Source organism: Hoplias malabaricus, chromosome 10, assembly GCF_029633855.1.
Source record: "Hoplias malabaricus isolate fHopMal1 chromosome 10, fHopMal1.hap1, whole genome shotgun sequence".
NCBI classification, from domain to species: Eukaryota; Metazoa; Chordata; class Actinopteri; order Characiformes; family Erythrinidae; genus Hoplias; species Hoplias malabaricus.
In genome coordinates this window covers 25,876,955-25,902,805 of record NC_089809.1, presented here as the reverse complement: position 1 = coordinate 25,902,805, position 25,851 = coordinate 25,876,955, and the positions used below count along the sequence as shown (strand labels likewise).

Sequence of the window (25,851 nt, the reverse complement as noted above, 5' to 3'; positions counted from 1 at the left end):
TATAAAAATGTGAACCATAAAAGACATTTAAGCTGTTAAAACAGATGTTTTAAGCATTTTCCCATAGGGGGTTAAAAGCATTTCATTAAAATACAGAATGATGCACACAAACCCTTCTATGTTAACTAAAATCAGATACCACATAGCAGCAGAAAACAACAGCACATGCACATAGTTTAATTTTGTTGCGTATATGGATATGTGTAAAGTGTGTGTTTAGAGAGGTAAAGTGGTTAAATGCTGGATCTGCACAGCGTAACTAATCATGTGTGTCATGGCATAAAACAAGACCACCATCCACAGCAGCTCTGGAAGATCTGAGAATTGGTTTGCATCTGTATATTTTTTTATGGTAGAACCTCTTTTGCGAACCTCCAGGAACTATGTTGTGAGACATGACCCCCAGGTTAAGAACCCCTGTTTAAAAACCAGTAACATAGAACTGAAATCTTACAGACAACATATGTGCAGTGAACTATTTAAGAATTCTTGCATATCTACAGTGCCGTAATTGATCCCAGATTTTAGAATTCCTAACATAATTATTAGATTCATCTGTAACTTCTTTATTAGCTCAGGTATTCTTCTGTTCAGAACCTAAAGAGTTAAACATTGAGAGAATTCAGCTTGTGTTTTCTACCAACATACAAAAGGAATATCTACATTAATGGGTAACTATCTGCTGGCTATTTTATAGTATTTAATAGGCTTTTAATGATTCTGTGTTATTAGAATTAAATACGAGGAGCCTTTACTAAAACACCTGCAGAGTTAAATTACAAGCAATATGATTCTATTGAATATAAGTAAACTAAATTGTATAGACATGTATGTTTTTTAGTTCCCAGAAATCATTAGGCATTCTCAAAAGGCTTTGAAGACCCAGAGGGTTCCTCACTGGATAAACTATTGAGTAATTAGAGCATACTCAGCTTAACAGTTTGCTCCTGCAGTGCTTCTTGTGGAATCCATCTGGGAACGTGTAGGTCCAAAGCCCTGGGATTCAAAGAGTGGTCTCATTAACTGCAGCAGAGTCCTGTGATCTGGGTGTGTTAGAGTCAGTAATATATATATATATATATATATATATATATATAGTTAGTTAGTTACTTTGTCTTCTATAGTGTACTATCCAGAGCCAGTGCTGAGGGCCAATAGTATAGAAAGTATGGTGAATGCACATTTTTAAAGCCAACAGGTAGCTAAGCAAATGACATCCAAGGAGAGTTTTTTTTTTTTGAGGTGTTGTGAGCTTCTGTGAGCCGTCAAAAGCTGGAGGGTTTCTTGTGACAGAGGGAGCACATCCCATTTGTGTCACGGTGTGTCCTTTTTACAGGCCCTATAAACTTTGCTGACAGGGAGAAAGAGCAACAATACACATTGCTTTAGCCTGAAATGTATCCGTAAAAAAGGACAACAATTGCCACAAAGGTGAGGGGAGTCAATCTTACGAAGGAAATGGTTTATGAAGCAATAAATCTTCAGCAAGAGATGGATTTAGTGTTTTAGCCACTGCTTCTTTTTGTACTGATGGGATGGGGCTTTACCTTTAGGTTATCAAAGAGCCAAAATGAGAAGTTATGTGAGAGGCTGGAAATACATGGAGGACACTCAGCCTGTCCTCAGGACAAGTGGACTTTTAAACAATAACAGTAGAAGTGTTGAGACATTTTTCTTCATGGTGGACAGTATTGTATTGTTTGTATTATATAATGTTGTATAGACTTGCATTTCTGACTTTTTTTCTGCATAATGTGGGATTTGAAAATGTTCAGAAAAGTGGTTAGAGGGGGATTCATATATATTTCTGTGATTTATGGGTCACTATCTCCATCAAAGCTCTCAAAGGTGTCCCATGTTGTGCTTTCATAAAACCACCAACACAAGCCCTTTCAGTTCTTCACCATTCATCTGTGGAGCAGGTCCCCTCTTGCTTCTCTTCTCATGGCCTTACTCTTTTCATCAGCCACAGAGACCTGTCACACACCCGGGGCAACTGGGTCCACAAAGCACTTCCCTCATAGAGCTGAATCAAAGTAGCCACAGATCAGGCTGTGTGATAACCCACAGGCTCTTTGTGGCCTAAGGTTATTCCCTTTCTGACTCCCCCTGCCATGCACACACACTCACAATGTGCTGATATCTCTCTTAAAGCTGAGTGACACCAGGGCTTCAACAGAAGCACAGATATGACCTTGCGATACTGTTGTACCTTCTCTTCGTGTGGCCTTTAGCTGGAGCACAGCCTCTGTAGAGAGGCTAGATTCAGAAAGAGATGAACATTATTTCTTTCTATTCTTATTCTCAGGCTCATGCCTTCTATATAAAGAGCTATAGAGAACAAGCGGGAGTGCTTCCAGAGACATGGAAAGCTGGCCCTAGCAACAGAGAAATTGTTAAGTGATCCTATTATGGTTTTGTGATTTGTATAGGCCTCTACTAGAGTGTATATAAAACCATGTAATATAAAAAATCCATCTATGACAAAAAGTTTTCAATGGAGTGCTGTTGATTGATTAAAATAATTCAGTAATTAATAGCATAAATTGCTGCAATTAATCAGGAGTAATCATATTGTCCTTTCTTAAGACTGAAAATTTTAGTAATGATATTTAAAGGTAAAATAAACAAATAAATATAAGATCAAAAGATCAATACAAGGGTATTGTATTTTTATTACCAGTGTCTAATCGATTAAAAAGATAATAACCATAGCAAAGCTCAAATACTCAAATTTGGAAGAGAGCACCCTCCAGGGTGTATTCCTGTCTTGCGCCCAATGATTCCAGGTAGGTTCTGGACCCACTGTGACCCTGAATTGGATAAGCGGTTACAGATAATGGATGGATGGATGGATGGATAGATTTGGGAGAGAGGGCGGCACGGTGGTTCCTCACAGCTCTGGGTGACTGTCTGTGAGGAGTTTGGTGTGTTCTCCCTGTGTCTGCGTGGGTTTCCTCCGGGTGCTCCAGTTCCCCCACACAGTCCAAAAACACACGTTGGTAGGTGGATTGGTGACTCAAAAGTGTCCGTAGGTGTGAGTGTGTGAGTGAATGTGTGTTGCCCTGTGAAAGACTGGCACCCCTCCAGGGTGTGTTCCTGCTTTGTGCCCAGTGATTCCAGGTAGGCTCTGGACCCACCGCGACCCTGAATTGGATGAGTGGTTTCAGACAATGAATGAATGAATGAATTTGTGAGAGAGATAAATGTGTGGTGTGATATATATGATAAACTGGCATGAGAGAAATTGGGGAGCAAGAGTAAGAGAAATTGATTAACTAACATTAATAAACTAATGTGTTAAATTCCCTTTATGGTTCAGGACCACAACAGATAATATACTAGTATTATATACAGTCTGTAATTTTAGAGTTGCAAATTACATCTATGGTAAATGAGTGATAAAGGGGACAATGAGTGTAGAAACAAGGAGGTCATTTTAATATTATGGCTAAGTTTAAATGGTTGCTCATATACAAATATTTTTAGTTTTGCTCCAATATTTTAAAAAGCATTTAGCAAATGAATTGTGACTGTGCCCTTTAATAATTAAAGTTCATAGTGGTTCCTTATTATTGGATTGTGACAATTTCTGAAAAATGATACTTTCATGTCTTTGGGAAGTTTATGATTTTGAACCCTGCAGCTACATTGTCAGAGATAATAATTTAGTCTCACTGATCTTTCTGCTTTGGTGTGATACATTAATGGCTTGTTTCCGTATCAAAGGTGAGTCAGTAAAGGGTTTTGTTAGTACGTTCACCATCCATATTCTTCTGAGACATTCAATATCAAGCCCAATAAAGCCAAGCTGAAGTGCTTTATCTTCCAGAGCAGACCAGTGGGACCAGTAAAGAATGCTGTCCTTGTTTTTCAACTCTTATAAAGAAAGATAGAGTCACTGGGCAACATCTGGTACTGGAGACACAAGAGCAAGTTCAAAATGTAATGTAATGTCAGTTCTGTAGTATAATATTACTGTGAGTTTTTAAACTTATATGAATTAAACTCGATGGCATCTTGGCATTAGACAACAGAACATTGCATGGTGAAACAATAGGCTAGTAACTTTGAATGCCCTCTGGATTAGGGACCCCAGTCAAAAAGATGGAATTCAGCTTGTTCTAAAACACCAACAAACACACACTTGTGGACCCTCACCACCTTCCCATGTGTTGTGTGTTCCTTTGGGTGGCTGAGCCCCAACTTAACTGCCCAAACTCCCAGCACTTTGTGATTAATGACCTTTAAGGTGACAAATCGCCACAGTAACACAGCATTGGAATAGAGGAGCACTGGGCTGGCCTTCCCTAAATCGATGCCCCATTGTTCTCCCGTTCTCTCGTTCTCTCTCTCTCTCTCTCTCTCTCTCTCTCTCTCTCTCTCTCTCCCCCTCTCTCTCTCTCCAGCAGTTTAATAGGGACAACGCCACCCAGATCTGTAAGTGGGATGCAGGTTTTGCAAGGTTTGTGTTCTTGAAATTGTTTACACCTTAAATTCCCAGGCTTATTATATCCTAGGGCTTATTCTTCAGTAATTACCTGGAAACAATGCAAAACAAACTTAGTTATTTAAGCTGTAGGACATAACGTAGTAAGGATTGGAAGCCTAGTCTGAATTTAATTTAGCCAGATTGAATTTAACAGATATCTTTTGTTTCAGAATAATATTTTTAAAACAAAAATCAAGTGTGATTATTAGAGTGATTAGTGTATAGTAACTGAAGCAGAAATTATTATTTTAGCTTCTTTAAGAGCAGATGTGTCAGTCTTTGAGAAGGACTCCCCAACTTTTACAAGGTCTTTCTGCAGCTTATTTTAATGAAACTTCAAAGCATGGCGTGTGTACTGAGTGCATTATCAAACACAATATTCTAAAAACAATTTGAGCATCGCATTTAATCTGACAACTTGTTTAATCTAATTGCCAGTTGCTAATACAAAAAAGGTATACCCAGTAAATTATTGTTAGTAAGTTTTTGTTAGAGATATTTAAGACAGCTGTGTGGGCTGCCCTGACCTAAAGCTTAGAGATTGGTATATAAAGATTGGTGCTTTCTTATCCCTCAACACCTATAGGTGAAGTACTTCTGAGCAAGGCACTAACCCCACCAGCTGCTTCCGTGTTGCCGAGGGGGCTGCGTGTTTTCTAAGTCACTAAGTGGAATTGCTTCTTTTTTGCCTCTTTCAGCAGTGTCAGCGTGGAGTATATTGTGGAGTTTTCATGCAACTAATTTAAACAAACTGAACTCCATTTCAGCTCCAAATATATATATATATTTTTTTTTTATTTATTTAATTTTTTTTTTCACTGAAGGTCACAGATTTTAAAATCACTCTCCAACTGGATGCACTGAGAGCTATTCTGTGTTATTTTTCCAACATATGCCCTTCATGTCACATGACTCTCTCCATGTCTCTCTCTCTCTCTCTCTCTCTCTCTCTCTCTCTCTCTCTCTCTCTCTCTCTTTCTGTCTGTCTCTCTCTCTTTCTCTGGCCCAAGCCCTCTTTCCATTACTCCTTACTCTGTAAAATCAATATAAAAACACTATACTGTCAAAGCTGATTCAGAATGGTAAAAAGATATGCTATATCCTCCAGTGCGTTATGTCAGACCTTGAACTTATTCAGTACATATATGGCTTTGGAAATCACTCCTGCCTCTGTGCGCTTCCTGTATTTACTGCTACTCCTTTCAGATATGTAACGAGGTACCGCTTTGGCACTGACCGGTGCATTTACATTTTTTGCAGCAACGCCATGATATTTAATCTGATGGGCATTTCCAGGTGGTATTTGATCATTTACAGATTGTCTTTTTATAAACACAGCGCGTGGGCGTGTGGGAGCAAGTGATGAGGAACGTTATGAAAAGGGTACACACACACAAGCTGTGACGGTCCACCATCGAAAGGTCAGGCCTTCAGGGATATTGGCTTATTGAGATTGAATAATTAATGTGCTAATGTCCCTGATGTGCTGTAAATTCACATGGACCTGTCGTGGTAGAAGGAAAAGATGAAGTTTATTACTCTGTGGTGGCATCAGCATTAGCTTCATTTTTTTTTTAAAGCTAGCCTCATGTTTCTGCTGTATATCCTCTGGTCATGCTGTATCAATGTAGGCAGTGGTGTGAATCCTTGGTGACAATATTTAATCATGTAATCATGTTCATTAGTGAGTAAACAATGTGGCGTATGGTTACTGGGCATTAATAGAATCATTAAAGCACTGGAGCGTTGTCACTGCATTATAAGGACGTGTTTCTGTGGGACCAAACGTCTTGAGTGTGCACCGTGAGACTGAGACGGCTAGACCAGATCACTGAATAGCTGAAGGCAAGTCTGAGGAGTTCTCTCTTTTATTTCTTAATAAACGGCTTTCTCGCCACCGAAGCCTGATAGATATCGCCTTTTTCTCTTGGAGAGGAGGGGAAACCCAAGGAGGATATGCTTCTTGACAGTGGGTCTGTCTTCTTAATGACTGGGACTTCACATAACCTTCAAACCAGGCTGTGGCACCACCCAATCGCTGACAGCTAGACCATCTCCCCAAGCTCCAATAAATGTCAAGCACTCATCTCTCTCCCTCTCCCGCTCCCATCTCCATTCCTGACTTAACAGGGGTCCCATAAATCTAAGCGGCCCTACTTCTCTCAGGTCTGAGCGGAACCCAACAATTGATACTGGCACTGTATTCATTTTTATTTTTTATTTGATATGGCTCCCCTCCCTTTCCCCTCCCTTCGTCCTGTCTTTCTTTATGACCCGAATTTAAAGCTGTGATGCCCCATCTAAGCTGCCTTTAGTCTATAGGGCTTAAAGGGACTGAAGAGGATATAATATTTGCAGTGCAAAGGACTTCATAACTCATCTAAGAATGAAGGAAACAGCACGAGAGAGAGAGAGAGAGAGAGAGAGAGAGAGAGAGAGAGAGGAGGCTGCTTTTTCAGGTAGGTTATAGGGTCATTTGAGGTGCATGGAATAGAGTCCTCTTTATGATGTAGGCTCCCTCTAAATATTTCATTCCACATCACCTCAACCTAGAGTCACTGACATTGGTGCATTCACAGGTTTTCTAGATGATCTTCTTATGTCTCTGCGAACTTCTCCTAATCAAAGGATCAAAGGCTACATTTAGAAGTCACTCACAGGTCAGAGCAGATGGACAGGCCTTGTGCTGTTTTACCTTTTGACCCCAGGTCTTGTGGCTTGAATGGGTGTTCAGTCATCTCTATCAAAGTGACGCTTGTCAGATGCATGTTGGATGATTCCTGTCTCTGATGCTGCCTGCTGCTCTTTGAGGATTTATAGAGCAGGCATTACACCTGTGAGAGATTAGCCCAATATTTCACACTGTCCCAAATTACAGCAATTAGCCACTGACTGATATTACTCACAATGGCATAGATGAGTGGCAAGGTCAGATTTCAGTTGGTGTCTACCACTAAGAATATAACATTACTGACCTAGTTTTCTATTTATGTGTAATTACATCATTAACTGCTTAATAAAGTACTTTTATATTTATATTACAATATTAAGAACTCCCGTCTGGATTTTGTTTGTTTTTATTCTAGTATATTGTGATGTGACCAGAGGAGGAATTTACAGTGGCCTTGATGGGCAAATATATGGAGGCCCACAAAAAAATAGAGGTGCAAAAAAAAAATTCCAGCTTGGTGTATGGTGGGACTGGTAGAGACCCTGACCAGTATCTCAAATCTTCCTGGTGGATACTGCTCTGCCCATGTCAGTTGTCATACACCAAGTCTAACACACACAGTCAAACACACCAGGAGACACAAGCAACCCTCAGCATGCCCCCCATAACCACAAACATACAAAAGCCCTTAATATAACCCCAAACAAACGAAAGGTGGCTGCTGAGCATTATGGGACCTCTTTCTGTGAGCTCCCAGCCCCTTCCAAACTTGTCGACACCACAATATTACAAACAACAAATGAATAGAAACCTTGCACAAATCTGTTCCTTATACAATTCCACAAAAAAACAAAGTGAATAAACAAAACCTCTAACCAGACCATGTTTCAGATATCAACATGACATTAAACATAATGACTGCAAGGATTGTCCTGTCCAATCTAGGGTGCAAACTATAGCATACACACAGAATCTGCAGGATGATGGTCTGGGAGAGGTCAGCTCAACTTTAAATGTTAAATGTGTCCAGAACAAAATGGCTTTGGGAATATTCTCCCCAACTCCTCAGAACTCAAATCAAGACCCAAGTGATGGCCTCCCTTTATCTGAAGCAGCGAGTGATGAACAGCGTGGACACATGCGAATGACACCAGCCATACATCCATTCCTTTGTCGGGGCCTCTAAAGCTTTCCCTCCTTGGGCTTGCAGCACTAGCCTTCACCTGTGCCCACCTTGGCCCCATCCGCACCCCCTCCACCACAGAGACAGCACGGAAATGCAATCACCGTCCAGCTCCCTGCCGCTAATCCCATCGTCCTGGCAGCGTCCGGCCAGCTGGCTACGAGAGAGCAGGTGACTGATAGCAGTGGAGCTAGGAGGAGAGGCTGAGGGATGGCTTGCAGACGCTGGAGGAGCAGCAGAGGGTGAGCGTGCATCTAAACAAAAGAAAGGGCTATCACTCTTCACTAAACCCAGAGTGGCAGCAACTGCATCTTAAAGCAAACCTTAAACTTTTTAAATATGCACCTTTAAATGACAAACATACTGCATTTGTTTATGCATATTTAATGTGAAACTGTGAAGGCATCCATTTTTTAGCTTCTCAAACATCAGGAATCATGCGGGTCTTTAATACAACTTCTGATGTACTCTGTAAAATTGGTGAAGTTCAAAATTTTGTTTTCATTATGGTTGTGATAGGTGGCACAGCGGCGCAGCAGGTAGTGTCGCAATCACACAGCTGGAGACCTGGAGGGACCTGGAGGCTGTGCGTTCAAGTCCCGCTCCGGGCAAGTTTGGTGTGTTCTCCCTGTGTCCGTGTGGGTTTCCTCCGGGTGATCCGGTTTCCTCCCATGGTCCAAAAACACATGTTGGTAGGTGGATTGGCGACTCAAAAGTGTCCGTAGGTGTGAGTGTGTGAGTGAGTTGCCCTGTGAAGGAATGCCGCCCCCTCCAGGATGTGTTCCCGCCTTGCGCCCAATGATTCCAGGTAGGATCTGGACCCACTGTGACCCTGAATTGGATAAGCGGTTACAGATAATGAATGTATGAATGGTTGTTCAAATTACAAATGACCACCCATTAAATATAAAGCAATTTAGTCCTCCTGTTCAATAAATATTTTATTGTGTATTATATATTGTTAACACACATTTCTACATCAACAAAAACATGGAACCCCCGGGGGCAACGAATGTTTCAGCTCCGGGGACCTGGAGGTTGTGGGTTTGAGTCCCACTCCGGGTGACTGTCTGTGAGGAGTTTGGTGTGTTCTCCATGTGTCTGAATGGGTTTCTTCCGGGGGCTCTGCTTTCCTCCCACGGTCCAAAAACACAAGTTGGTAGGTGGATTGGCAACTCAAAAGTATCCTTGTGTGTGAGTGTGTGTGTTGCCCAGGTTTACAGGTAGGCTCTGGACCCACCCCGACCCTGAACTGCATAAGCAGTTACAGATAATGAATGAATGAATGAACTGAGATTACAAGTGTTTAAAAAAATTGAAAAGCGTTGTTTTGTATATTACTATTTTATAATTTTAGTTAAAACATTTTTCATGTATTGTCATTATTAAGCTTTATTTAGCTAGTACACAGTTTTTGTTAATTGAAAAAAAAAAGATTTTTGTGATACACACATTGAGTTGATTTGTCATAGGTGATATACAGACGTAGACGTAACTGAGGAGATTTTGGAGTTACAGGTTGATCTGAACATTATGAGGACCCTCTAGAAACAGTGGCTGATACACTGCCATAACTCACCACAGGAAATGTATGGCTCTGAATTCTCTGGATTTGGCACGGTCCTCACCAGTTTTCATTACTTTTGTTATCAGTTTTGCACTGAACATTTTTTAGCATCTGATACTGATGAAATACTGTCACACACTATAGAGAATTCATTTAAGTCTAAGTGAATTTTCAGGACTTTTACATATCAACATAAATTCACAAATGCACTTGTTTATAACATAATGTTCATATCTATGAATGAAACTGCTCTGGTTTGCTGTTCTGGTATATGCAACAATCCTTTCCAAAACCTCTGCAATTTCAGCAGCAGCAACTTTTCATGCACCATTTCACATGTTCCTCAAGCGCTGAATGAATAACGAATAAAGGGTTTCTGATGTGATGGGTAAATCCTTAATGATATCCTGAGTGTCAGTTTTCCAGTTTCATTCAAAATGTAGACAGACACACCAATCCACCAGTTAAACATGGGAAATCATAATTTCAGATGTGAGTGTCAAATAAAATTTCATAAGATTCTACAGAAACTTCAAATCATATTTCTGCAGTGTATTATTCATTCATTCTTTGTAACCACTTATCCAGTTCAGGGTCGTGGTGGGTCCACAGCCTACCTGGAATCATAGGGCACAAGGCAATACACCCTGGAGGGGGCACCTGTCCTTCACAGGGCAACACAGCAACACACACACAGTCACTCATACCTATGGACACTTTTGAGTCGCCAATCCACCTACCAACATGTGTTTTTGGACTGTGGGAGGAAGCCGGAGCACACAGAGGAAACCCACATGAACACGGGGAGAACACACCAAACTCCTCATAGACAGTCACCCGGAGCGAGAATTGAACCCACAACCTCCAGGTCCCTGGGGCTGTGTGATACCTTTAGTCTCAGTGCGAATAATAAAAGCTGTATTTGAACCAGAGGGCTACAATCATAGCACTTATAATAACATACAGAGTGCAAGCTGCTGGGCTTCAACCTTTAGCAACCTTTAGAATTAAAGCATTGTGCCTTCTACTGGTTATATTTTAGAATTCATTAATGAAAATGTGTAAAATTTAGGTTAATAATTAACTGAGCAAATGTCGAGAACAAGCATCTGAGTACCTGCAGAGAAGGAGTATTCAAAGTATGTACAATGCTATTTGGCCAGGATTTATTTGTTATATACACAATTACCATAAGTTTCATTCCATCCTCGATACCATTACCACCCTTATATCTTTCTCTCATACACACCACCGGTCAGAGTGTTGCCCTTGATCTCTTACTCTCTCTGTCATTAAGCCTTGTGTGTCCAGAACACAGCATAACAAATGGACCTCATCACTCTCCCTCTTTCCTCAGCCACTCCCTGTGCACTTTTTTCTGAATACGATACAGGTTCAGCCCTCTAAGGAGGAATTGTAATTATTTGTCATTTTAATTTGTCTAGTCGGACAGAGGGAAAAAAAGGATGAGAGCTTATGTTCGACATGGTCCCGATAGTGATTCATGGCTCTGTCTCAAGAGCCGAATTAATATTTCAATGTAATTATTACTTCCCCCACCATTAAAGCGTAGGCCAAATGAAATCATGTGAGTGGGGGATTTCATTAAAACACAGGGAGTCTAAAAAGAAAAAAAATCACTGGCAACCACTTCGGTAAATGAGCAACTTGACACCTTAAATGGGAATCTGCTCTGCATTCTAATTGAGGGTGATATGTTCATCACCCAAAGCCATAAAGCTGCAGCAGATAGGAAGTACGATAGGAATAGGAAAGAAGGTTTTCCTATTTCTCAGCTCTCATTTAGTACTAAATGAATCAATGACAGAAAGCAGATCCTTACAATGTTTTCAAAAGGCTCTTAATACAGACTTCCCCAAGGATTTCATTTGGAAACAGAGTCATTTGACATTAATGAGAGCTTAATACATGTCTTTTAAAAAGATTGTGCCCTTAAGGAGGGATCCCATGCCGCGGAGCAAGGACTTGAGTTCATTTTTATATGCATCAGTTTACCAAAGACATTCTTCCAAGCTTTCATTAAGACTCTGGTTGTAATAGAGCACAAAGAAGCTTCACACATTTTCAAAGAGAGATGGAGATGGGGCATTCTCTCTCATTTCCCCCTGTGAGGATGGGACATGAGCGATAGTGACAGACCCAGTGAGGGGGAAGAAAAGCCGGGCGTATGTTGGTGACAAGCGTAATGCTGTCAGGTAGTGCACACTCCTAATCTGCCCTGGGGAGACACAGGCTACGGCCAAAAGCTGGTGAGATTTAATCTGCACTGAAAGTGTAACGGCATCTGGAAATTTATTCACAATGAAGTGCCACCGGATGATGACATTACAACGTTTGTGTGTGTGCGTGCGTGTGCTTGTTTGCCTAGGTCCAGGGTCAAGCTCTGCTCCCAGTCTCGCAGGTGCTAGGCTGAGTGGGGGCTTGATTGGTTGGGGGGCTGATGCTCAGTGTTATTGACTGGGGCACATGGAGAAAGCCCTCCAGTTACATTTCTCTCATCCCTTGATCTGATGCCATGCCATGCCAGATGAGAGCTATGCCACAAGACTGACAGATAGGGTCAGACTGGAGGCAAATCGCTGCTTCCCAATCTCAAATGCATGAGAATTCACTAATCCCATGTGTGCACTGTTTTAGGTTGTTTTCACACACAAGCTGCAACTACGTTCCCTTGGCCTTAGAAGCATATTATACATGTCTAGAAACATGAAACATATGTGATGCTGATATTTTCATAAAATAAAGACTTTATAGAAGAAAAAAATGAATATATGTTAATATGAAGAGATTTGATACCGTGTGATTTAGCTTTAACCATTCATCAGTTTTAATATGACAATATATAACTGCAATAAATAATGCATAATAAATGTCAAGTTCACAATACATACTAATGTCCTATCCATGTCACATGTGGTGTCCAAACTCTGGAGCTCAAAAAATCCATTTGAGAGTTGAATAACAACCTAAGAGCTGAAAGGGGGAGAGTGTGTTACAAGGTGAGTTCCGTGCCTAAGAGGACAACCTGTTTGTCCTTGAGAGCACATATCCACTGTAGCCCGCACAGTGATTTATTGTACGTTATTGTTGTGCTTTTCAATATTGTTCAATAGCCAGGCACTGATTACCTCTCTGCACTCCCTCTGTGGGCACTTGTCAAGCTGCCGCTTGCTGCCCCTAAGGGCCAGGGCCTCTTTAATTGGTTTTGAGAGGATTTTGCACCCTTTCATCAATGACAAATTTCATCACTTTGAGAGCTGGGTTGGCCAGCAGGAAAAAGACCTGTCACAAATTCTACACCACACCCTCCCCCCTAACACCCAAAACCACAGAGCCACCCAAAGAGAGCTGCCTCAGTGCTTCAGTACTGAGAGGATGTGGCTAAAGAGAGTGTGGTGCATGGGCAGTGGTGTGGGAGAGGTTTGCCTCATTGTTATAGTTTTAACTTTAACTTAAATCCCTTTAATAAAAAAAATATATTACACTCTTAAAAATGAAGTGCTTACATTTGGGGGAAAGGTGTGAGAAATTATAAATTTACAGGGAAATCCGACAGTAATCTTGGCATATTTTTAAAACCAGTTTTTTCACCAATTCAGTCACTATCAATAAACAATTGACTGCTCAGCACACTCAGAGGAGAACAGCAACTGCCATATTTTGGTAGCCCCCAAAATATTCTTAAATATGTCAAGCCTTTTTGTGTCGTCTTTATTGACTTTTCATCCAAATAGAGTCGTAGATTTCAAAAGGCAGCCGCTGAGCTGATGTAGAAAAATATAAATGGACAGTAAAAATGTATTTGGATGTTGGAAAAAAAAATTCCTTAATATATTTTAGACTGAACATTTAGAAAAATGTAGATTCTTGAATTCCACTAAAATCCCTCGATCAGTACAAACACTTAAGATAATTTTGAGATACTTTATATTTGAAAAAAATCTTCTTCACACTTGTGGCTAATTCATAAAAATGATTCTTCATGGAACCATCCCTGGACTAAGGCAACCAAAAGTGTGTCGTCTCTAGAATCACTTGAAGAATGTGTGCTTCTGAAGTCGTTATATGAATATGTTATTTTACTATGTCATAAAATGGTCCCATTTAAGATAATTCCCTATTTAGCTATTGTCATTCAGCTCCAAAATTCATTCAGTTTGCTTCAGGAACACCGAGCATGAGTATGATGTGAATATGAGACAATAGACACAGTAACAGATATGTTTTATTATCACTAGTGCTATATCCACTTATAATGCTATATCAGCTTGATACTATATCTAAGGGCATGCTATGCTGTGAATTAAATGAGACTCATACAGGAATGATCAACACAATACTATTACTTTGTGGTCAGCCAAAAACTACCTACACATAAGATATTTCATTATAGCAATGTTTCCAAGCAAACTTCTATAAAGAATAAAGCTGTAAAATACTGCAAGTTGGTGATAAGATGCTGATAACTACTGATAAAAAAACAGATCTGCAAACTGATAATGCTTAAATGGGTGAGGGAGGTGTTTGCAGACATTGCCCTCTACAGTGTAATATGAGACATTGCAGGACTGAATGCTGGGGACAGACCGAGACGCCCCTGGCCAGCAGTGTCTCAGTGATGAGCGCTGGACTCTCAGTGATGGATGACCGAGCCAGGCTGAGCATATTGCTGTCCTAATAAAAGCTGCCCTCCAATCCACACGGCTGGGAGTGAATCGGCACAACACTACAGCCTTTAAGAGAAAAACTGCTCCATGTGTCAAAAAAGAACAATGTCTCTCTGAAGACAGCAGCCCACCTCACCAGCTCTGAGAGCTATTTTTGCCCCTCAGAAGTTTCCTTTGTGCTAAGGACAGAACATAAAATATAATCTTCACTCACTATTCAATTTTTGACCCACCAAAAAAGTACATCATCTATAGTAAACTTTATAGACATCTTTCTAGGCTATGTTCCTCAGACACTTAAATGGTAAAATACAGAATTGTGACTAAATTCAAATGCAATTAAGGCTGTTAATATATATGTATTAATTATTGTGACATCTAGACACTAAAATTTGGTCCTCTAATTAGCACATTACCTTTCCGGACTATATTTCAAAACTATGCTTGCTTGGACGAAAGGTATATCTTCAACAGATTGGTAGAAATGCCTTAATGTAAGATGTCTGTGACACTTCTGTATTATAATCATGAGCTAATATGAAACTGATGTAAGGCTTGCCAAGAGGTCAGCCTTAATACACAGTGCAGTTGGCAGAAGATCGCTGGGTGCACATAAAATCACTGGTGATTTCCTTATATCCTGGAGCTTCAGTAAGTCCGCTTCCTACAGAAAGGAAGAGAACAGAATGAGAAACAGCACGTTTTCCCTTTCCACATTTTAAATTTAGCCTACTACACTGTGAGTAAGTTGGATGCATTTACTTGAAATAGCTGAAGCATGTAATGCATTACCTTCCATTAAGTTGTAGAGGTTGCAGTAATTGGTGCCATGGTCTCTTATAGCGTACCATGTTTCTGAGATTGACATTGCCTGTGGAGAGAGTTACAGCTGCTGACAGACAATAATAAATAAGCTCTGGCACCACGACAAAGTAAATTGCAAAGCAATTATTTACGGGCTTTTGGTTTAAGCCTTACAGATACATGGCAATGTGTGAAAAATCCGTAAGAGACCAGTCTGAAGTTGATGTCATCCACATATTTCTTTACTGGTGAGGTGTGCTTGGCTGAAATGAAGTGGAGGGAGGCTGACTGAAGCTGCAGATGCAAAGAGAGAGATTTTACATTTAGGATGAACACTCTGTCAGCATTTCTCCAGTTCATTAACTTAATTTGGCTTGATCATAAATCTTTTCTTTTTTCAGTCGAAAACAATACATGCAGACACACCTTATACAAACACTTTTCTCCGCCCATGGTGCACCCTGACATTGTCCTCCACTTCTTAATCTGAGTGACCAAGGCCTCGTACACATTTCTGCATGGTATTCCAAAGTACCTGAAACCAAAATATACTAGATGTGCAGCTTTAACGTGTCAGTTCATGTTAATTTTGGTAGCTAAATATATGTTTTCTTCAACCGTAATGACAGAGTCAGCACATAAGATAATTATAAAGCCCTCGGGACCTGAGTGAAAAGTGGTGACACAACGTAAAATGCAAAAATGCCCAGTGAATCGAAATCCACTACAACGTATCCATCTAAATTCAAATACTGCCATCTAGGGGAAAACGCCGGTTATTGCTGAAATCATTTGTAGTTCAGACAAAGACAAGAACATACAGAGCAATATTATCTACAACTGCAAGTTGAGTGTGAAACACCATTTCAGATTTGTGAATTATTTGAGTGATTTATGAGAGAGTTAATGTATGTGCATGTTTTCATGAGGTTCACAGCTATTAATGAGACACAAAATATGTGGTGATTTCAGGTCCATATCATGGCTGTTGTTTATGCTGGTCTAGATTATATGTTGCTTTCCCAAGTGTGTTCTAACATGTTAGTGAAATGTAACAGTCATGCAACATATAACTTCACCAGCACAGAATGAATAAATACGATAACCTTCTCTATGCTGAGAAAAAAGATTTATCTGCCTTAGTTTGGATATTCCAGTTATGAAGATCATGGCTGATTTAAGTTAACAACTTTTTTATATGTCATAAACAGGGTTTTTTTTACTTAGCTGATAAAATAATCAGAGCTTCTACTACTTATTTATTTTTAAATAATTTAAATTTAAGGAGACCCTCCAATATATTTTAATTTGATCTTATTTATGTTGGGGGACTGGTATTTTTAAAATACACTATATATGTACATATACCAATTTATAAATTGTCTACAAATTTATTTTGAAACTGCTATCATTTTCATATTACCAAAGAATAAGTTCCACATATTTGTACAGAAATAAGAATAGTGATGATAATGATTGCCTATAATGTAATATTTTTAAATTTCACATACACATAAATGCTGGTTTCATGAATGGAAGTCGCCTGGTGTTATAAACGAGTGTTTCTTTAAAGGCATTTAAGGGAGATATCATTGTTGTATTTTGAGGGTTGCTTTATACTATTTGTAGACCGTTGGGGAAATTTCTTTTTTTAAATTTATTTATTTATTTATTTATTTATTTATTTATTTATTGTCTCATATATTCTTTGCTTTTCTTGTAGAAAATTCGATGATATCTAGACATTCTAATTTTACATAAATGTTTTGGAAAATAATTCGATATTTATATATGTTTTGATTTGGTTATTGACTTCTTCTATATTCCCAGTCTGCAGAGTGAGTGGGGGAAGTTCATGAGGAGTACGGTGGTTAAGGGTTAACCAATTTTCGGGGAAGAGGGAGAGAGGAATAATAGGGACAGAGAAGAACATCGCGGCTGGATTTAAGGTGGAACAGGGCTGCACTAAACATTTATGAAGTTTTCAGTTAGATTGTTGGACTGAGACTCTCTCTGGATTCCCCAGCCTAAATCTCTGCATCACCAGCGAGGACTGAGTGAGTTTTCTGTGTGTTTGTGTGTGTATATATGTTGTTCAGAGAGGGAGAAGGGTATCTCTGCAGGCGACTCCAAGTGGGAGGGACAACCTAACCCATTAGGCCTTATTTCTGAATATTTTAAAGGGTTATTTCTCTTTGTTACATTTCAAGAAGTGGACCCACCCAATGAACAAGTTGTTTGTTTTGTTTAATCGTACTCACGTATGTTTTAGTACATTAAAGGGTTAATTTGTAAAATTACTACGTTCTGTGTTCATTACAGATCTGTAATCATTGCAGATTTCAAGACATGTAAGAAAACATTTCGAAAATATTTAGATATATAATAAGAAAGAAAGAGAGAAAAAAGAAAGTACATATTTACCATTCCACTTTGCACTGTGCATGGAGAGGACCAGCTGAGCTCACCTCTATGGTCAAAACACCAACCAGGAGCCAGGTGAATATATTCATAGTGATCTAAATCCACGCCTGTGTCAACAACGTTCTTCTGTACAGTATGTTACAGGTTTCTGATGTGTCTTCTGGAAAGACTGTTAGAATCACAAGATGGTCATGTGAAAAACTCCAAAGGAATTTGGTCTAAATTCTATTAGAGCATCACTTCAGTCACTTGGTCAATGGCAAAAAGCAAAACAATCGTTGTACAGCATACTCTCGTGATTTGGAGGCCTGTTACTGTGAAAGCCCATTTCTGCCACAAATAATAATAATAATAATAATAAAAACATAAAAAATAAAATAATATACAGCACCCAATAGTTGTTCATTATTAACTAAGTTCCTTTCACGTTGATTTGAGATACTACTGAATTATTCTGAGATATTAGTTATTATTATGAGATATGCCAGCAACAGTTTTCTGTATATTTGTAGCTGATGAAGGACACCATTTTGGCTACATCTGAAGTAGCCATTACCCCCTTTGTTTTTGCAGTACCTACCCTGTACTAGACATTGCTAAACACTATCTCAATATAATGAGATACTATCTAAATCAAATGACTGAGTATCTCAAAATAATGAGATACTTTGTTCAAAATAATGAAAAAAATATCTTAAAATAATGATATCTCAAAATATTGAGATAGCAACTTATGTCTTAAAAATGTATAAATAAGTATTTATTATAACAGGCTTACATTAATTGACTTTGTGCTATCCAAATTCACTTTTCTAATGACGTTTTGTTAACATAAAAGCTTTAAACTAATTTCAATGGCATTATGTGACATTAAAACTCAGGCGTGGCCAGTGGAAGTGGTCGACAGTGATTGGTGGACATCTAGAAGGGGGAAGGGTTAACACGTCTTCATGGCACTGTCTCTTCTAAAAAGTAGCTCATGTTGAGCTGCATGTCTTAAGGGGCTGAGAGAGAGAGAGAGAGAGAGAGAGAGAGAGAGAACGGGGGAGAGGTCATCTTGTCCCTGACTCTACTGCCTGTGTCTGGAGGAACTGATGTGTGGGGTTCCTCATGTTTGAACTGTTGAATACTTGTGAAGGGTGTAGTGTATCTACAGATGAGTGGCTTTCACCTTGACTGCTTGACCCACAGCTGGGTAAGTGTTTAAACCTGAATAGCATTGGACAGTTATGTTGCCTGATTATTTCAGAAGCAGTCAGTCATTTTGATATCTAAAAAAAGTACCAAATTACATAAAGTAATATAAGCTGTATATAGCTATTATTTAATATATTTATTCCCTACAACTCACATAAGTATAAGAATAAAATTTTGTTAAAAGAATTTGTTTATGCTCCATAAAATGGGTCCCCCACATGGGTTAACTAAGTTTAAAATAGGTACAGAATACATCCAGGCTACTATGATCAGTATAATATTTAATCATTTGAAGAGGTATCATTGGAAAAATGACTTGATTGATCCTCAAGTGTCACCTATCTGTGTTCATGTTTTACACCAAGCTGCAGCCTCTGAACCATTAAAGTGGACTTTACACACTGCTGAGACTAAGCAGGATATTTGGGGATCATTATGAGAAGACTGACCATTTCATCAATGACTTCTAACTTATTAACTATGCAGGTAGTGTGTGAAACCTTGAATGTTCCTGATTAAACATTAGATTTATTTTTGGAAACAATATTAAATACTGCATTTTTATACTGTATCTAATTATTTTGCTGTCTAAAGCATTTTAAGAAAAAAGGCATGAATTATAATGAATTAAAATGTGCCAAACCTTTGCACCAATAACACTTAAGTACTGGTTTCCCTAATTTGTTACATTTATCAAATGAAGAGTAATTTTACATTCGATTTTGAAAGAGTATGTTTTCTTGTTTGCTTATGGATGTATATTAAAAATGTCTAAGTAAAGTGTATGGCGTGTTATATGTGTATTAAATATTACATTATTAAAGTAACTAAATTAATCTATACTTTTTTTTTTGCTGTCAGGGCAAGTAGTGTAATAATTAGTGTGAAAGACTGCAATGAATGTGAATCTAGCTGTGGAAGTCTCTCACTCACTCATAGTACGTGACTTGAGGCCAGTCACGTGAATTCCATTCTTTGTTCTTGTTACCCCATGCCTGAAATTTTCATCTGGGGCATGGGAATGTGCTATACAGCTCTCTCTTTAATTCAGTAGTGCATTTCTTCAGTCCTGAAGTATGTCCCTCAAGTTTAACATTGTGTTTTGTATATTTTTGTGGGACTAGGCTATATGAAGCAGAATGGAGCTAGAGCCTCAGGAACATGGAGATGTGCATCATGAAGAAAGCTTTCAGTTATGTGAAATGGAAGTGACAAATCTTCAGCTAACACCAAAGGTTATCTTCATTTTAACCATTGGTGCAAATTCAGGGAGTTGAAGGGGACATGTCCCTCATTTCCCAATTAATTGGGACTTAATTTTCAAGTTAAAACTGAGGCTGAACACACGCAATGATGACTGACATATGCAATTGCTGTTTTTGCATTTTAAAGCTGACAGAAGCCTACATGATTTCATGAGAATGGGAACCACATTTTTGTGGCGATGGCAATAGGCTAAAGACTCCGTTTACCCCCTTTGTCAGAATTTATTCATGTGACTGTAATGCTGCATTAACTAATAGAGTGCAAATTGGAGAAAATTTCATTTGAGACCAGATATCGTAATAGCTAACGCTAAAGCAAGTGTTTAAATATGTTAGCCCTAACCAGCACAAATATCTTCAATAAAGACCTGGAATCTAAAGTCTGTCATTTATAAAAAGAGGATTAGGAATTTCTCACTCTGTTTTCAATTATGTTGGAATTAGGGCTTGGTCATAGGGGGCATATGAAAAAAATAGCTTTTTCAGTACATGTGAACATTAATTTGGGAAACCTTCCAACCCACAAACTGTGAAACAAAGCATCTTAATCAGTTTTTTTGTTCTGCCTAAGTTAGAAAATACTTTAAATGAACCATTCTGCTTTTGCTCTGCTTCTGGCACTAAGTTCTGAGATTTTAGAATTGTCCCACCTCCTCGTCTGAGTATATCCAATCATTGCATCAGACAAGCATATATTTTAGAGCACAAACAGAAGGTTAAACAAACAAACTGGGAGTGGAGAAATAAGAATACAAAGTAAAAATGGGAGGATGGCTAAAATCCAGAGCTTCTGCTTCTCACAGCGGTGCACTCAGTTTGAGGTGAACAGTGGCTCATTGTCATTTAAAGGAACAGGTGCACCTTTGTATGGAAAAGAGGTATAATAAGAGTAGGACCTAACTGTGAAACACAAAACTGAAGCCATGAGTCACAAGACAGAGTGGCTTAATCTGAAATTAATGGTATTCCCATGTGTTCACGTCCGTTAAAATGTACTGCTACTTTAATTGCCAGACCTTGCCACTAATCACTGTTTATTGTGAAGGCACCATATAATTTTTAGAGCAGACTCCACTGCATTTGTAATTGGGTATAAGCTATTGATAACAGTTTTCTCTCTCTTTCTCAGGAGACTGAAGAGGGAGTGACGATGTCAGACATGAGTCGGCGTCCATTGTTGTCTGAGTTTGCGATGGAAGAGTTTGAGCTCCCTGCTAACATTCATTTCCAAGAAATGCCCCTTTTCCCCAAATGGCAACCTCCTCTCAAGGTCATGGCTGTTCTCATGCTCATGTCTTTTATCTACACATTTCTCAGAGATGTTCTGCACCCATATGTGTCTAATGGTAAAAATGACCTTTATAAAATTCCCATCCTTGTACTGAATAAAGTGCTCCCCTGGACCTCCATCACACTGCTGGCTTTCGTCTATCTGCCTGGTGTCCTGGCTTCTCTGCTCCAGCTGCACAGAGGTGAGCAAGCAAGCAGCTTTGGGTAATCTCAGGTATTCAAGATGGTGATGTTAAAAATGCACGCACACACACACACCTGCAGTCACTCTTTAAAAGCACATCAAATGTCCTTCATTACTGGACTCTTAAAACTCTGGCTGGCAATTATGCTCTGTCCACATTTCATTAAGATCTAACCAAATTAAATGTGTCATGAAAAAAATATTATGACAACTTGCATTGAAATATATGAATGCTGGCATTTATAATTTTGGAGATGAGTCTTTGCTGTGATAGAAACATTATTCATAATGATTAGCTGCCAAATTACCCATTTTATCTTTTTAAAAAATTTTTTTTGTAATATAAGTAATCTCATTGCAAATACATATATCCTCATCTCAGTCTATATTAGTTTAGCTCTGCCCATTTATGTTACAATTGTACGTAAATATTATTTTGGATTAATTAAGGAGGTCCATTTTAAAAGCATGACTTTAAGGTAAGTCAGGAATGTGTGTAAGAGATAATTAGCTGCAAGGAACTGGCTGCAAAAAATGGGCTTTAACATCTTGCCATGAGCATGAGACGATGAGCATTTTTTTAGGAATTATGTACACTTTTCAGTCTGTTCCCACAGACTCCCTCCTATTCTGTGGCCTCACAGTGGAACCTGAAGGCTACTTAGTCATAAGCTATGACACAAACAAGCAAACCAAAAACAAAAACTCCAGTGTGGAATCTGTGCCTCCACCCACAGTTTCCCCACAGGCCTCTCAATCCCAGAACCTCACAGCTCTTTCTGGAATGAGTAAGGTTGAAATTGTGGATTTGCTGGCCTCCCTTTAGTAGTTGTGTATTTGCAAAGAGACATATTTTAAACAATTCACATTGCAACCAAATTTACCCAGTTTGGAATCTAAAAGTATAAAATGAAGGACCTAGGAAGTGGCAAAACAAGCAAAAACAAAACAAGAGGCCAGATTTACTGGATATTACTCTCACCCCAGCCTGCGCTAAACAGCTCCCACAGGATTGCTTCTATAACACTATCTCTTTGCAGCTACTACAGAGAGATGATAACACATTTTTAATATCTACACTGTCTAAAATAAATAACTGCATTTGCCCATTTTTATTTGTATGCATCACTGAAACGCACTGGCTGCTCTTTACATTGTGTGAAAGTTTCATGAAAGGTGTAACAATAGAAGTGGCTCAAAATGACTTACATTTACTTGAAATGAGATTTAAAATGTTCTGTAAAATTACCCTTTGGAGAATCACAGTTTATTCTCAGGAGTCATGGAGTTCTTGAATAAAATATATTTATTATTTGAAATGTAAAATTAAACATGCCAAGCTTTGGCTCTTCTCTGCCAGGAACTAAGTACAGTCGTTTTCCTATGTGGCTGGAGAACTGGATGGGTGTAAGAAAACAGCTGGGATTGTTGGCCTTCCTGCTGGCCTGTCTACATGCCCTCTACAGCCTAAGCTACCCAATGAGACGCTCTTATAGATACAAGCTTCTCAACTGGGCCTATCAACAGGTAAGCAAAGGGTGAGTTGGGGCAGAGGAGGTCAGTGGAAATGTCCCACTGTGCGAAGTTTCTAGGCTTGAGTGGAGGGCATTCTTGCAGGCTTTTGAAATTCTTTTCTTTCCAAAATGCCATCACTTGACATTTATGTGAATAGGACTTTGACACAATGTATCGCTCGCTCATGTTTGCATACTAACCCTGCATTTAACAAGGTGTCTTTGTACTCGCTAATATCCAGATATGTAATGCATGTAATATCCTTTGAAACAAAGTTCATGTCTTCTTAAAAAGCACATATGTGCTCTATGCAGGTGCAACAGAAGAATGAGAATGCATGGGTAGAGGATGATGTCTGGAGGATGGAGATTTACATATCTCTTGGAATTATAGGACTAGGCATTTTGGCTTTGCTGGCCATCTCCTCCATCCCCTCTGTCAGTGACATGTTAAACTGGAGAGAATTTCAATTTGTCCAGGTAGGCACAGGTACAGAACATAAAGTATGATGTATGAGATGATTAATGTGATATGGTTTTTAGATTTGAGGAAACTTAGGAGAACCTTTTTGAACACTTTCCTTTCAGAAGAGATATTTCATCATGATGTTCAAACTAGTGTTCAAACATCTGCTTTAGTTTCCACAGCCATGAAGGACAATTTGAATATGTTACTTTAGTAAATTACAGACTGGTAATAATGGGTCACAATATGGTACTGTTATATGAACTACTGTACTTAAATTAAATTACTAAATTATATTTTAGTAATTGTACCTGTAACAAGCTAATGTTAGGTTTGTTATCCCAGGAGCAATGAGGTAGTTTTACTTTGCACCCAGAATAATTATCATTGATCTTCCAGGTTTTATACATCAGCTGTCCTCATATTTGTGTATTGCAGAGGACACTGGGATACACTGCCTTGTTCCTGTGTACATCACATGCTCTGGTTTATGGCTGGAAGAAGTGGGTGGAGCTTAAGCATTATGTGTGGTACACTCCTCCATCATTCATTCTGGCCTCCTTCCTCCCAGCAATAATCCTGTTGGTCAAGACTGTCCTAACCATTTCCTGTTTAGAAAAGAAACTGGGCAGTATTCGACACGGCTGGGAAAGACCAGGCCGAAAGGGACTCTCTGACAAAGACTCACTCTGATTTTTTTTCTTATGTTGAGTCGAAATATGTATGTATCTATTTCTGCAAATATTCTTCAATATGTAAATATGTAAAATATGTTTTGCACAAATCTACTTACATAATATTTATTGTATTTTTTGTTTAATATGTTTATTAAGAAGCTTAATATCAATATTCAACAACACAACATGGTACATATGCTTCAGGATTTTAAATAATAAAAACAAAACAAAACAAAAGACATAGAGATTCAAGAACATCCCCACCTACCCTCCCCCCACCCCCTCCCATTCCCTGCTGCTGCGTGAATCCAACCAACCCCCCCATTTTAGATTCACTTGACTTTTAAGTAGGAAATAAATGGATGCCAAAGTTTCTCAAATGCACCTAGATTGTCTTTCAAGATATATCGTATTCACTCCAGTTCTTTATTGTATTTTCTACTAGCTTTAGATGATATAATTCAGTGCTGAAATGATAGCTCTATCCTATTGATAGATTTTTCTGTATAGTTTATAATTATACACATCTGCAACCCATGGTTTACATTTGTTTATTGTTATAATGTTCTGCTAAAACCACATGTCTTAAATGCATCTTTGTTGGGGAAAAAACAGGCTTTCCTCTTTTTTTACTAACCACTATGAGCTTTGTTATAATGAGTACCTCCAGAGGTTTTGGCAGAAAAGACAATGCTACATTTCTTTAATTATAATCCTAAAACAGAACTGCCAGAAAGATCAAAATCAAAACCATGTTAATTTCAATCCATATTTGCGATCTCCTCATGCCTGCGATACAGTCTTCCTTAATGAACACTAAACATAAATATAAGAATCATCATCATATAATAAAATGTTACATAACACTATACACAATGTACACCTATTTTATATCTTATTCCTGTAGATCTTTTGTGAAATATAAAAATTTTATATTATTGGGAACAGTGACAAGTGATAAGTCTAGAAGGCATGGTGGCGCAGCAGGTAGTGTCGCAGTCACACAGCTCCAAAGACGTGGAAGTTGTGGGTTCAAGTCCCTCTCCAGGTGAGGAGTTTGGTGTGTTCTCCCTGTGTCTGTTTGGGTTTCCTCTGGGTGCTCTGGTTTCCTCCCACGGTCCAAAAACATGTCGGTAGATGGATTCGCAACTCAAAAGTGTCCATAGGTGTGAAAATGTAAGTGTGTGTTGCCTGTGAAGGGCTAACACCCCCTCCAGGGTGGGTTTCTGCCTTGTGCTCAATGATTCTGGGTAGGCTTCTGACCCACCGTGACCCTGAACAGGATAAGTGGTTACAGACAAAGAATGAATGAAGTTTAGGAAGGTTTTTCCCCTTCCTATGTATCAATATGGGGTCATTTTGCTATATATATTTGTTCACAAATATGATAAAAACTGATTAGTAAAAGTCAATAATTTTGCTCTAAAAC

General features: G+C 38.9%; 2 protein-coding genes across 5 annotated transcripts; one reads left to right on the top strand and one right to left on the bottom strand.

The window, feature by feature from the left end:
- Positions 1-14,224: 14,224 nt before the first annotated feature.
- LOC136708764 (uncharacterized) lies at positions 14,225-17,945 on the bottom strand. The gene is made up of 5 exons (XM_066683544.1): positions 17,830-17,945; positions 15,832-15,940; positions 15,580-15,699; positions 15,394-15,472; positions 14,225-15,265 (listed from the first exon to the last, which is right to left on the bottom strand). Exons 1-5 carry the CDS (start codon positions 17,916-17,918, stop codon positions 15,174-15,176), a joined length of 489 nt encoding a protein of 162 aa, XP_066539641.1. The 5' UTR covers positions 17,919-17,945; the 3' UTR covers positions 14,225-15,173.
- Positions 17,257-25,147, top strand: LOC136708762 (STEAP1 protein-like). 4 transcript variants are annotated; one of them, XM_066683540.1, is made up of 7 exons: positions 17,257-17,462; positions 19,392-19,512; positions 20,151-20,261; positions 21,421-21,763; positions 23,126-23,292; positions 23,595-23,759; positions 24,184-25,147. In XM_066683540.1, the coding sequence occupies exons 3-7, from the start codon at positions 20,166-20,168 to the stop codon at positions 24,436-24,438; spliced, it is 1,026 nt and encodes a 341-aa protein (XP_066539637.1). In that variant the 5' UTR covers positions 17,257-17,462; positions 19,392-19,512; positions 20,151-20,165; the 3' UTR covers positions 24,439-25,147. The 4 variants fall into 4 exon arrangements, with proteins under 4 accessions (XP_066539637.1, XP_066539638.1, XP_066539640.1 ...); XM_066683542.1 differs by lacking the exon at positions 17,257-17,462 and adding an exon at positions 18,848-19,024; XM_066683541.1 differs by lacking the exon at positions 19,392-19,512.
- Positions 25,148-25,851: the final 704 nt, after the last annotated feature.

What these genes read in the sequence shown, in the direction of transcription:
- LOC136708764 (XM_066683544.1), bottom strand. Translation starts at nt 17,918, where the DNA reads ATGAATATATTCACCTGGCTCCTGGTTGGTGTTTTGACCATAGAGGTG. An exon ending in GCACAGTGCAAAGTGGAATG is followed by an intron (nt 15,941 to 17,829) that starts GTAAATATGTAC and finishes TTTTGGTTTCAG; the next exon opens with GTACTTTGGAATACCATGCA. An exon ending in CCTCTACAACTTAATGGAAG is followed by an intron (nt 15,266 to 15,393) that starts GTAATGCATTAC and finishes TCCTTTCTGTAG; the next exon opens with GAAGCGGACTTACTGAAGCT.
- LOC136708762 (XM_066683541.1), top strand. Translation starts at nt 20,166, where the DNA reads ATGGAGCTAGAGCCTCAGGAACATGGAGATGTGCATCATGAAGAAAGC. An exon ending in TCTGCTCCAGCTGCACAGAG is followed by an intron (nt 21,764 to 23,125) that starts GTGAGCAAGCAA and finishes CTTCTCTGCCAG; the next exon opens with GAACTAAGTACAGTCGTTTT. An exon ending in TCAACTGGGCCTATCAACAG is followed by an intron (nt 23,293 to 23,594) that starts GTAAGCAAAGGG and finishes TGCTCTATGCAG; the next exon opens with GTGCAACAGAAGAATGAGAA.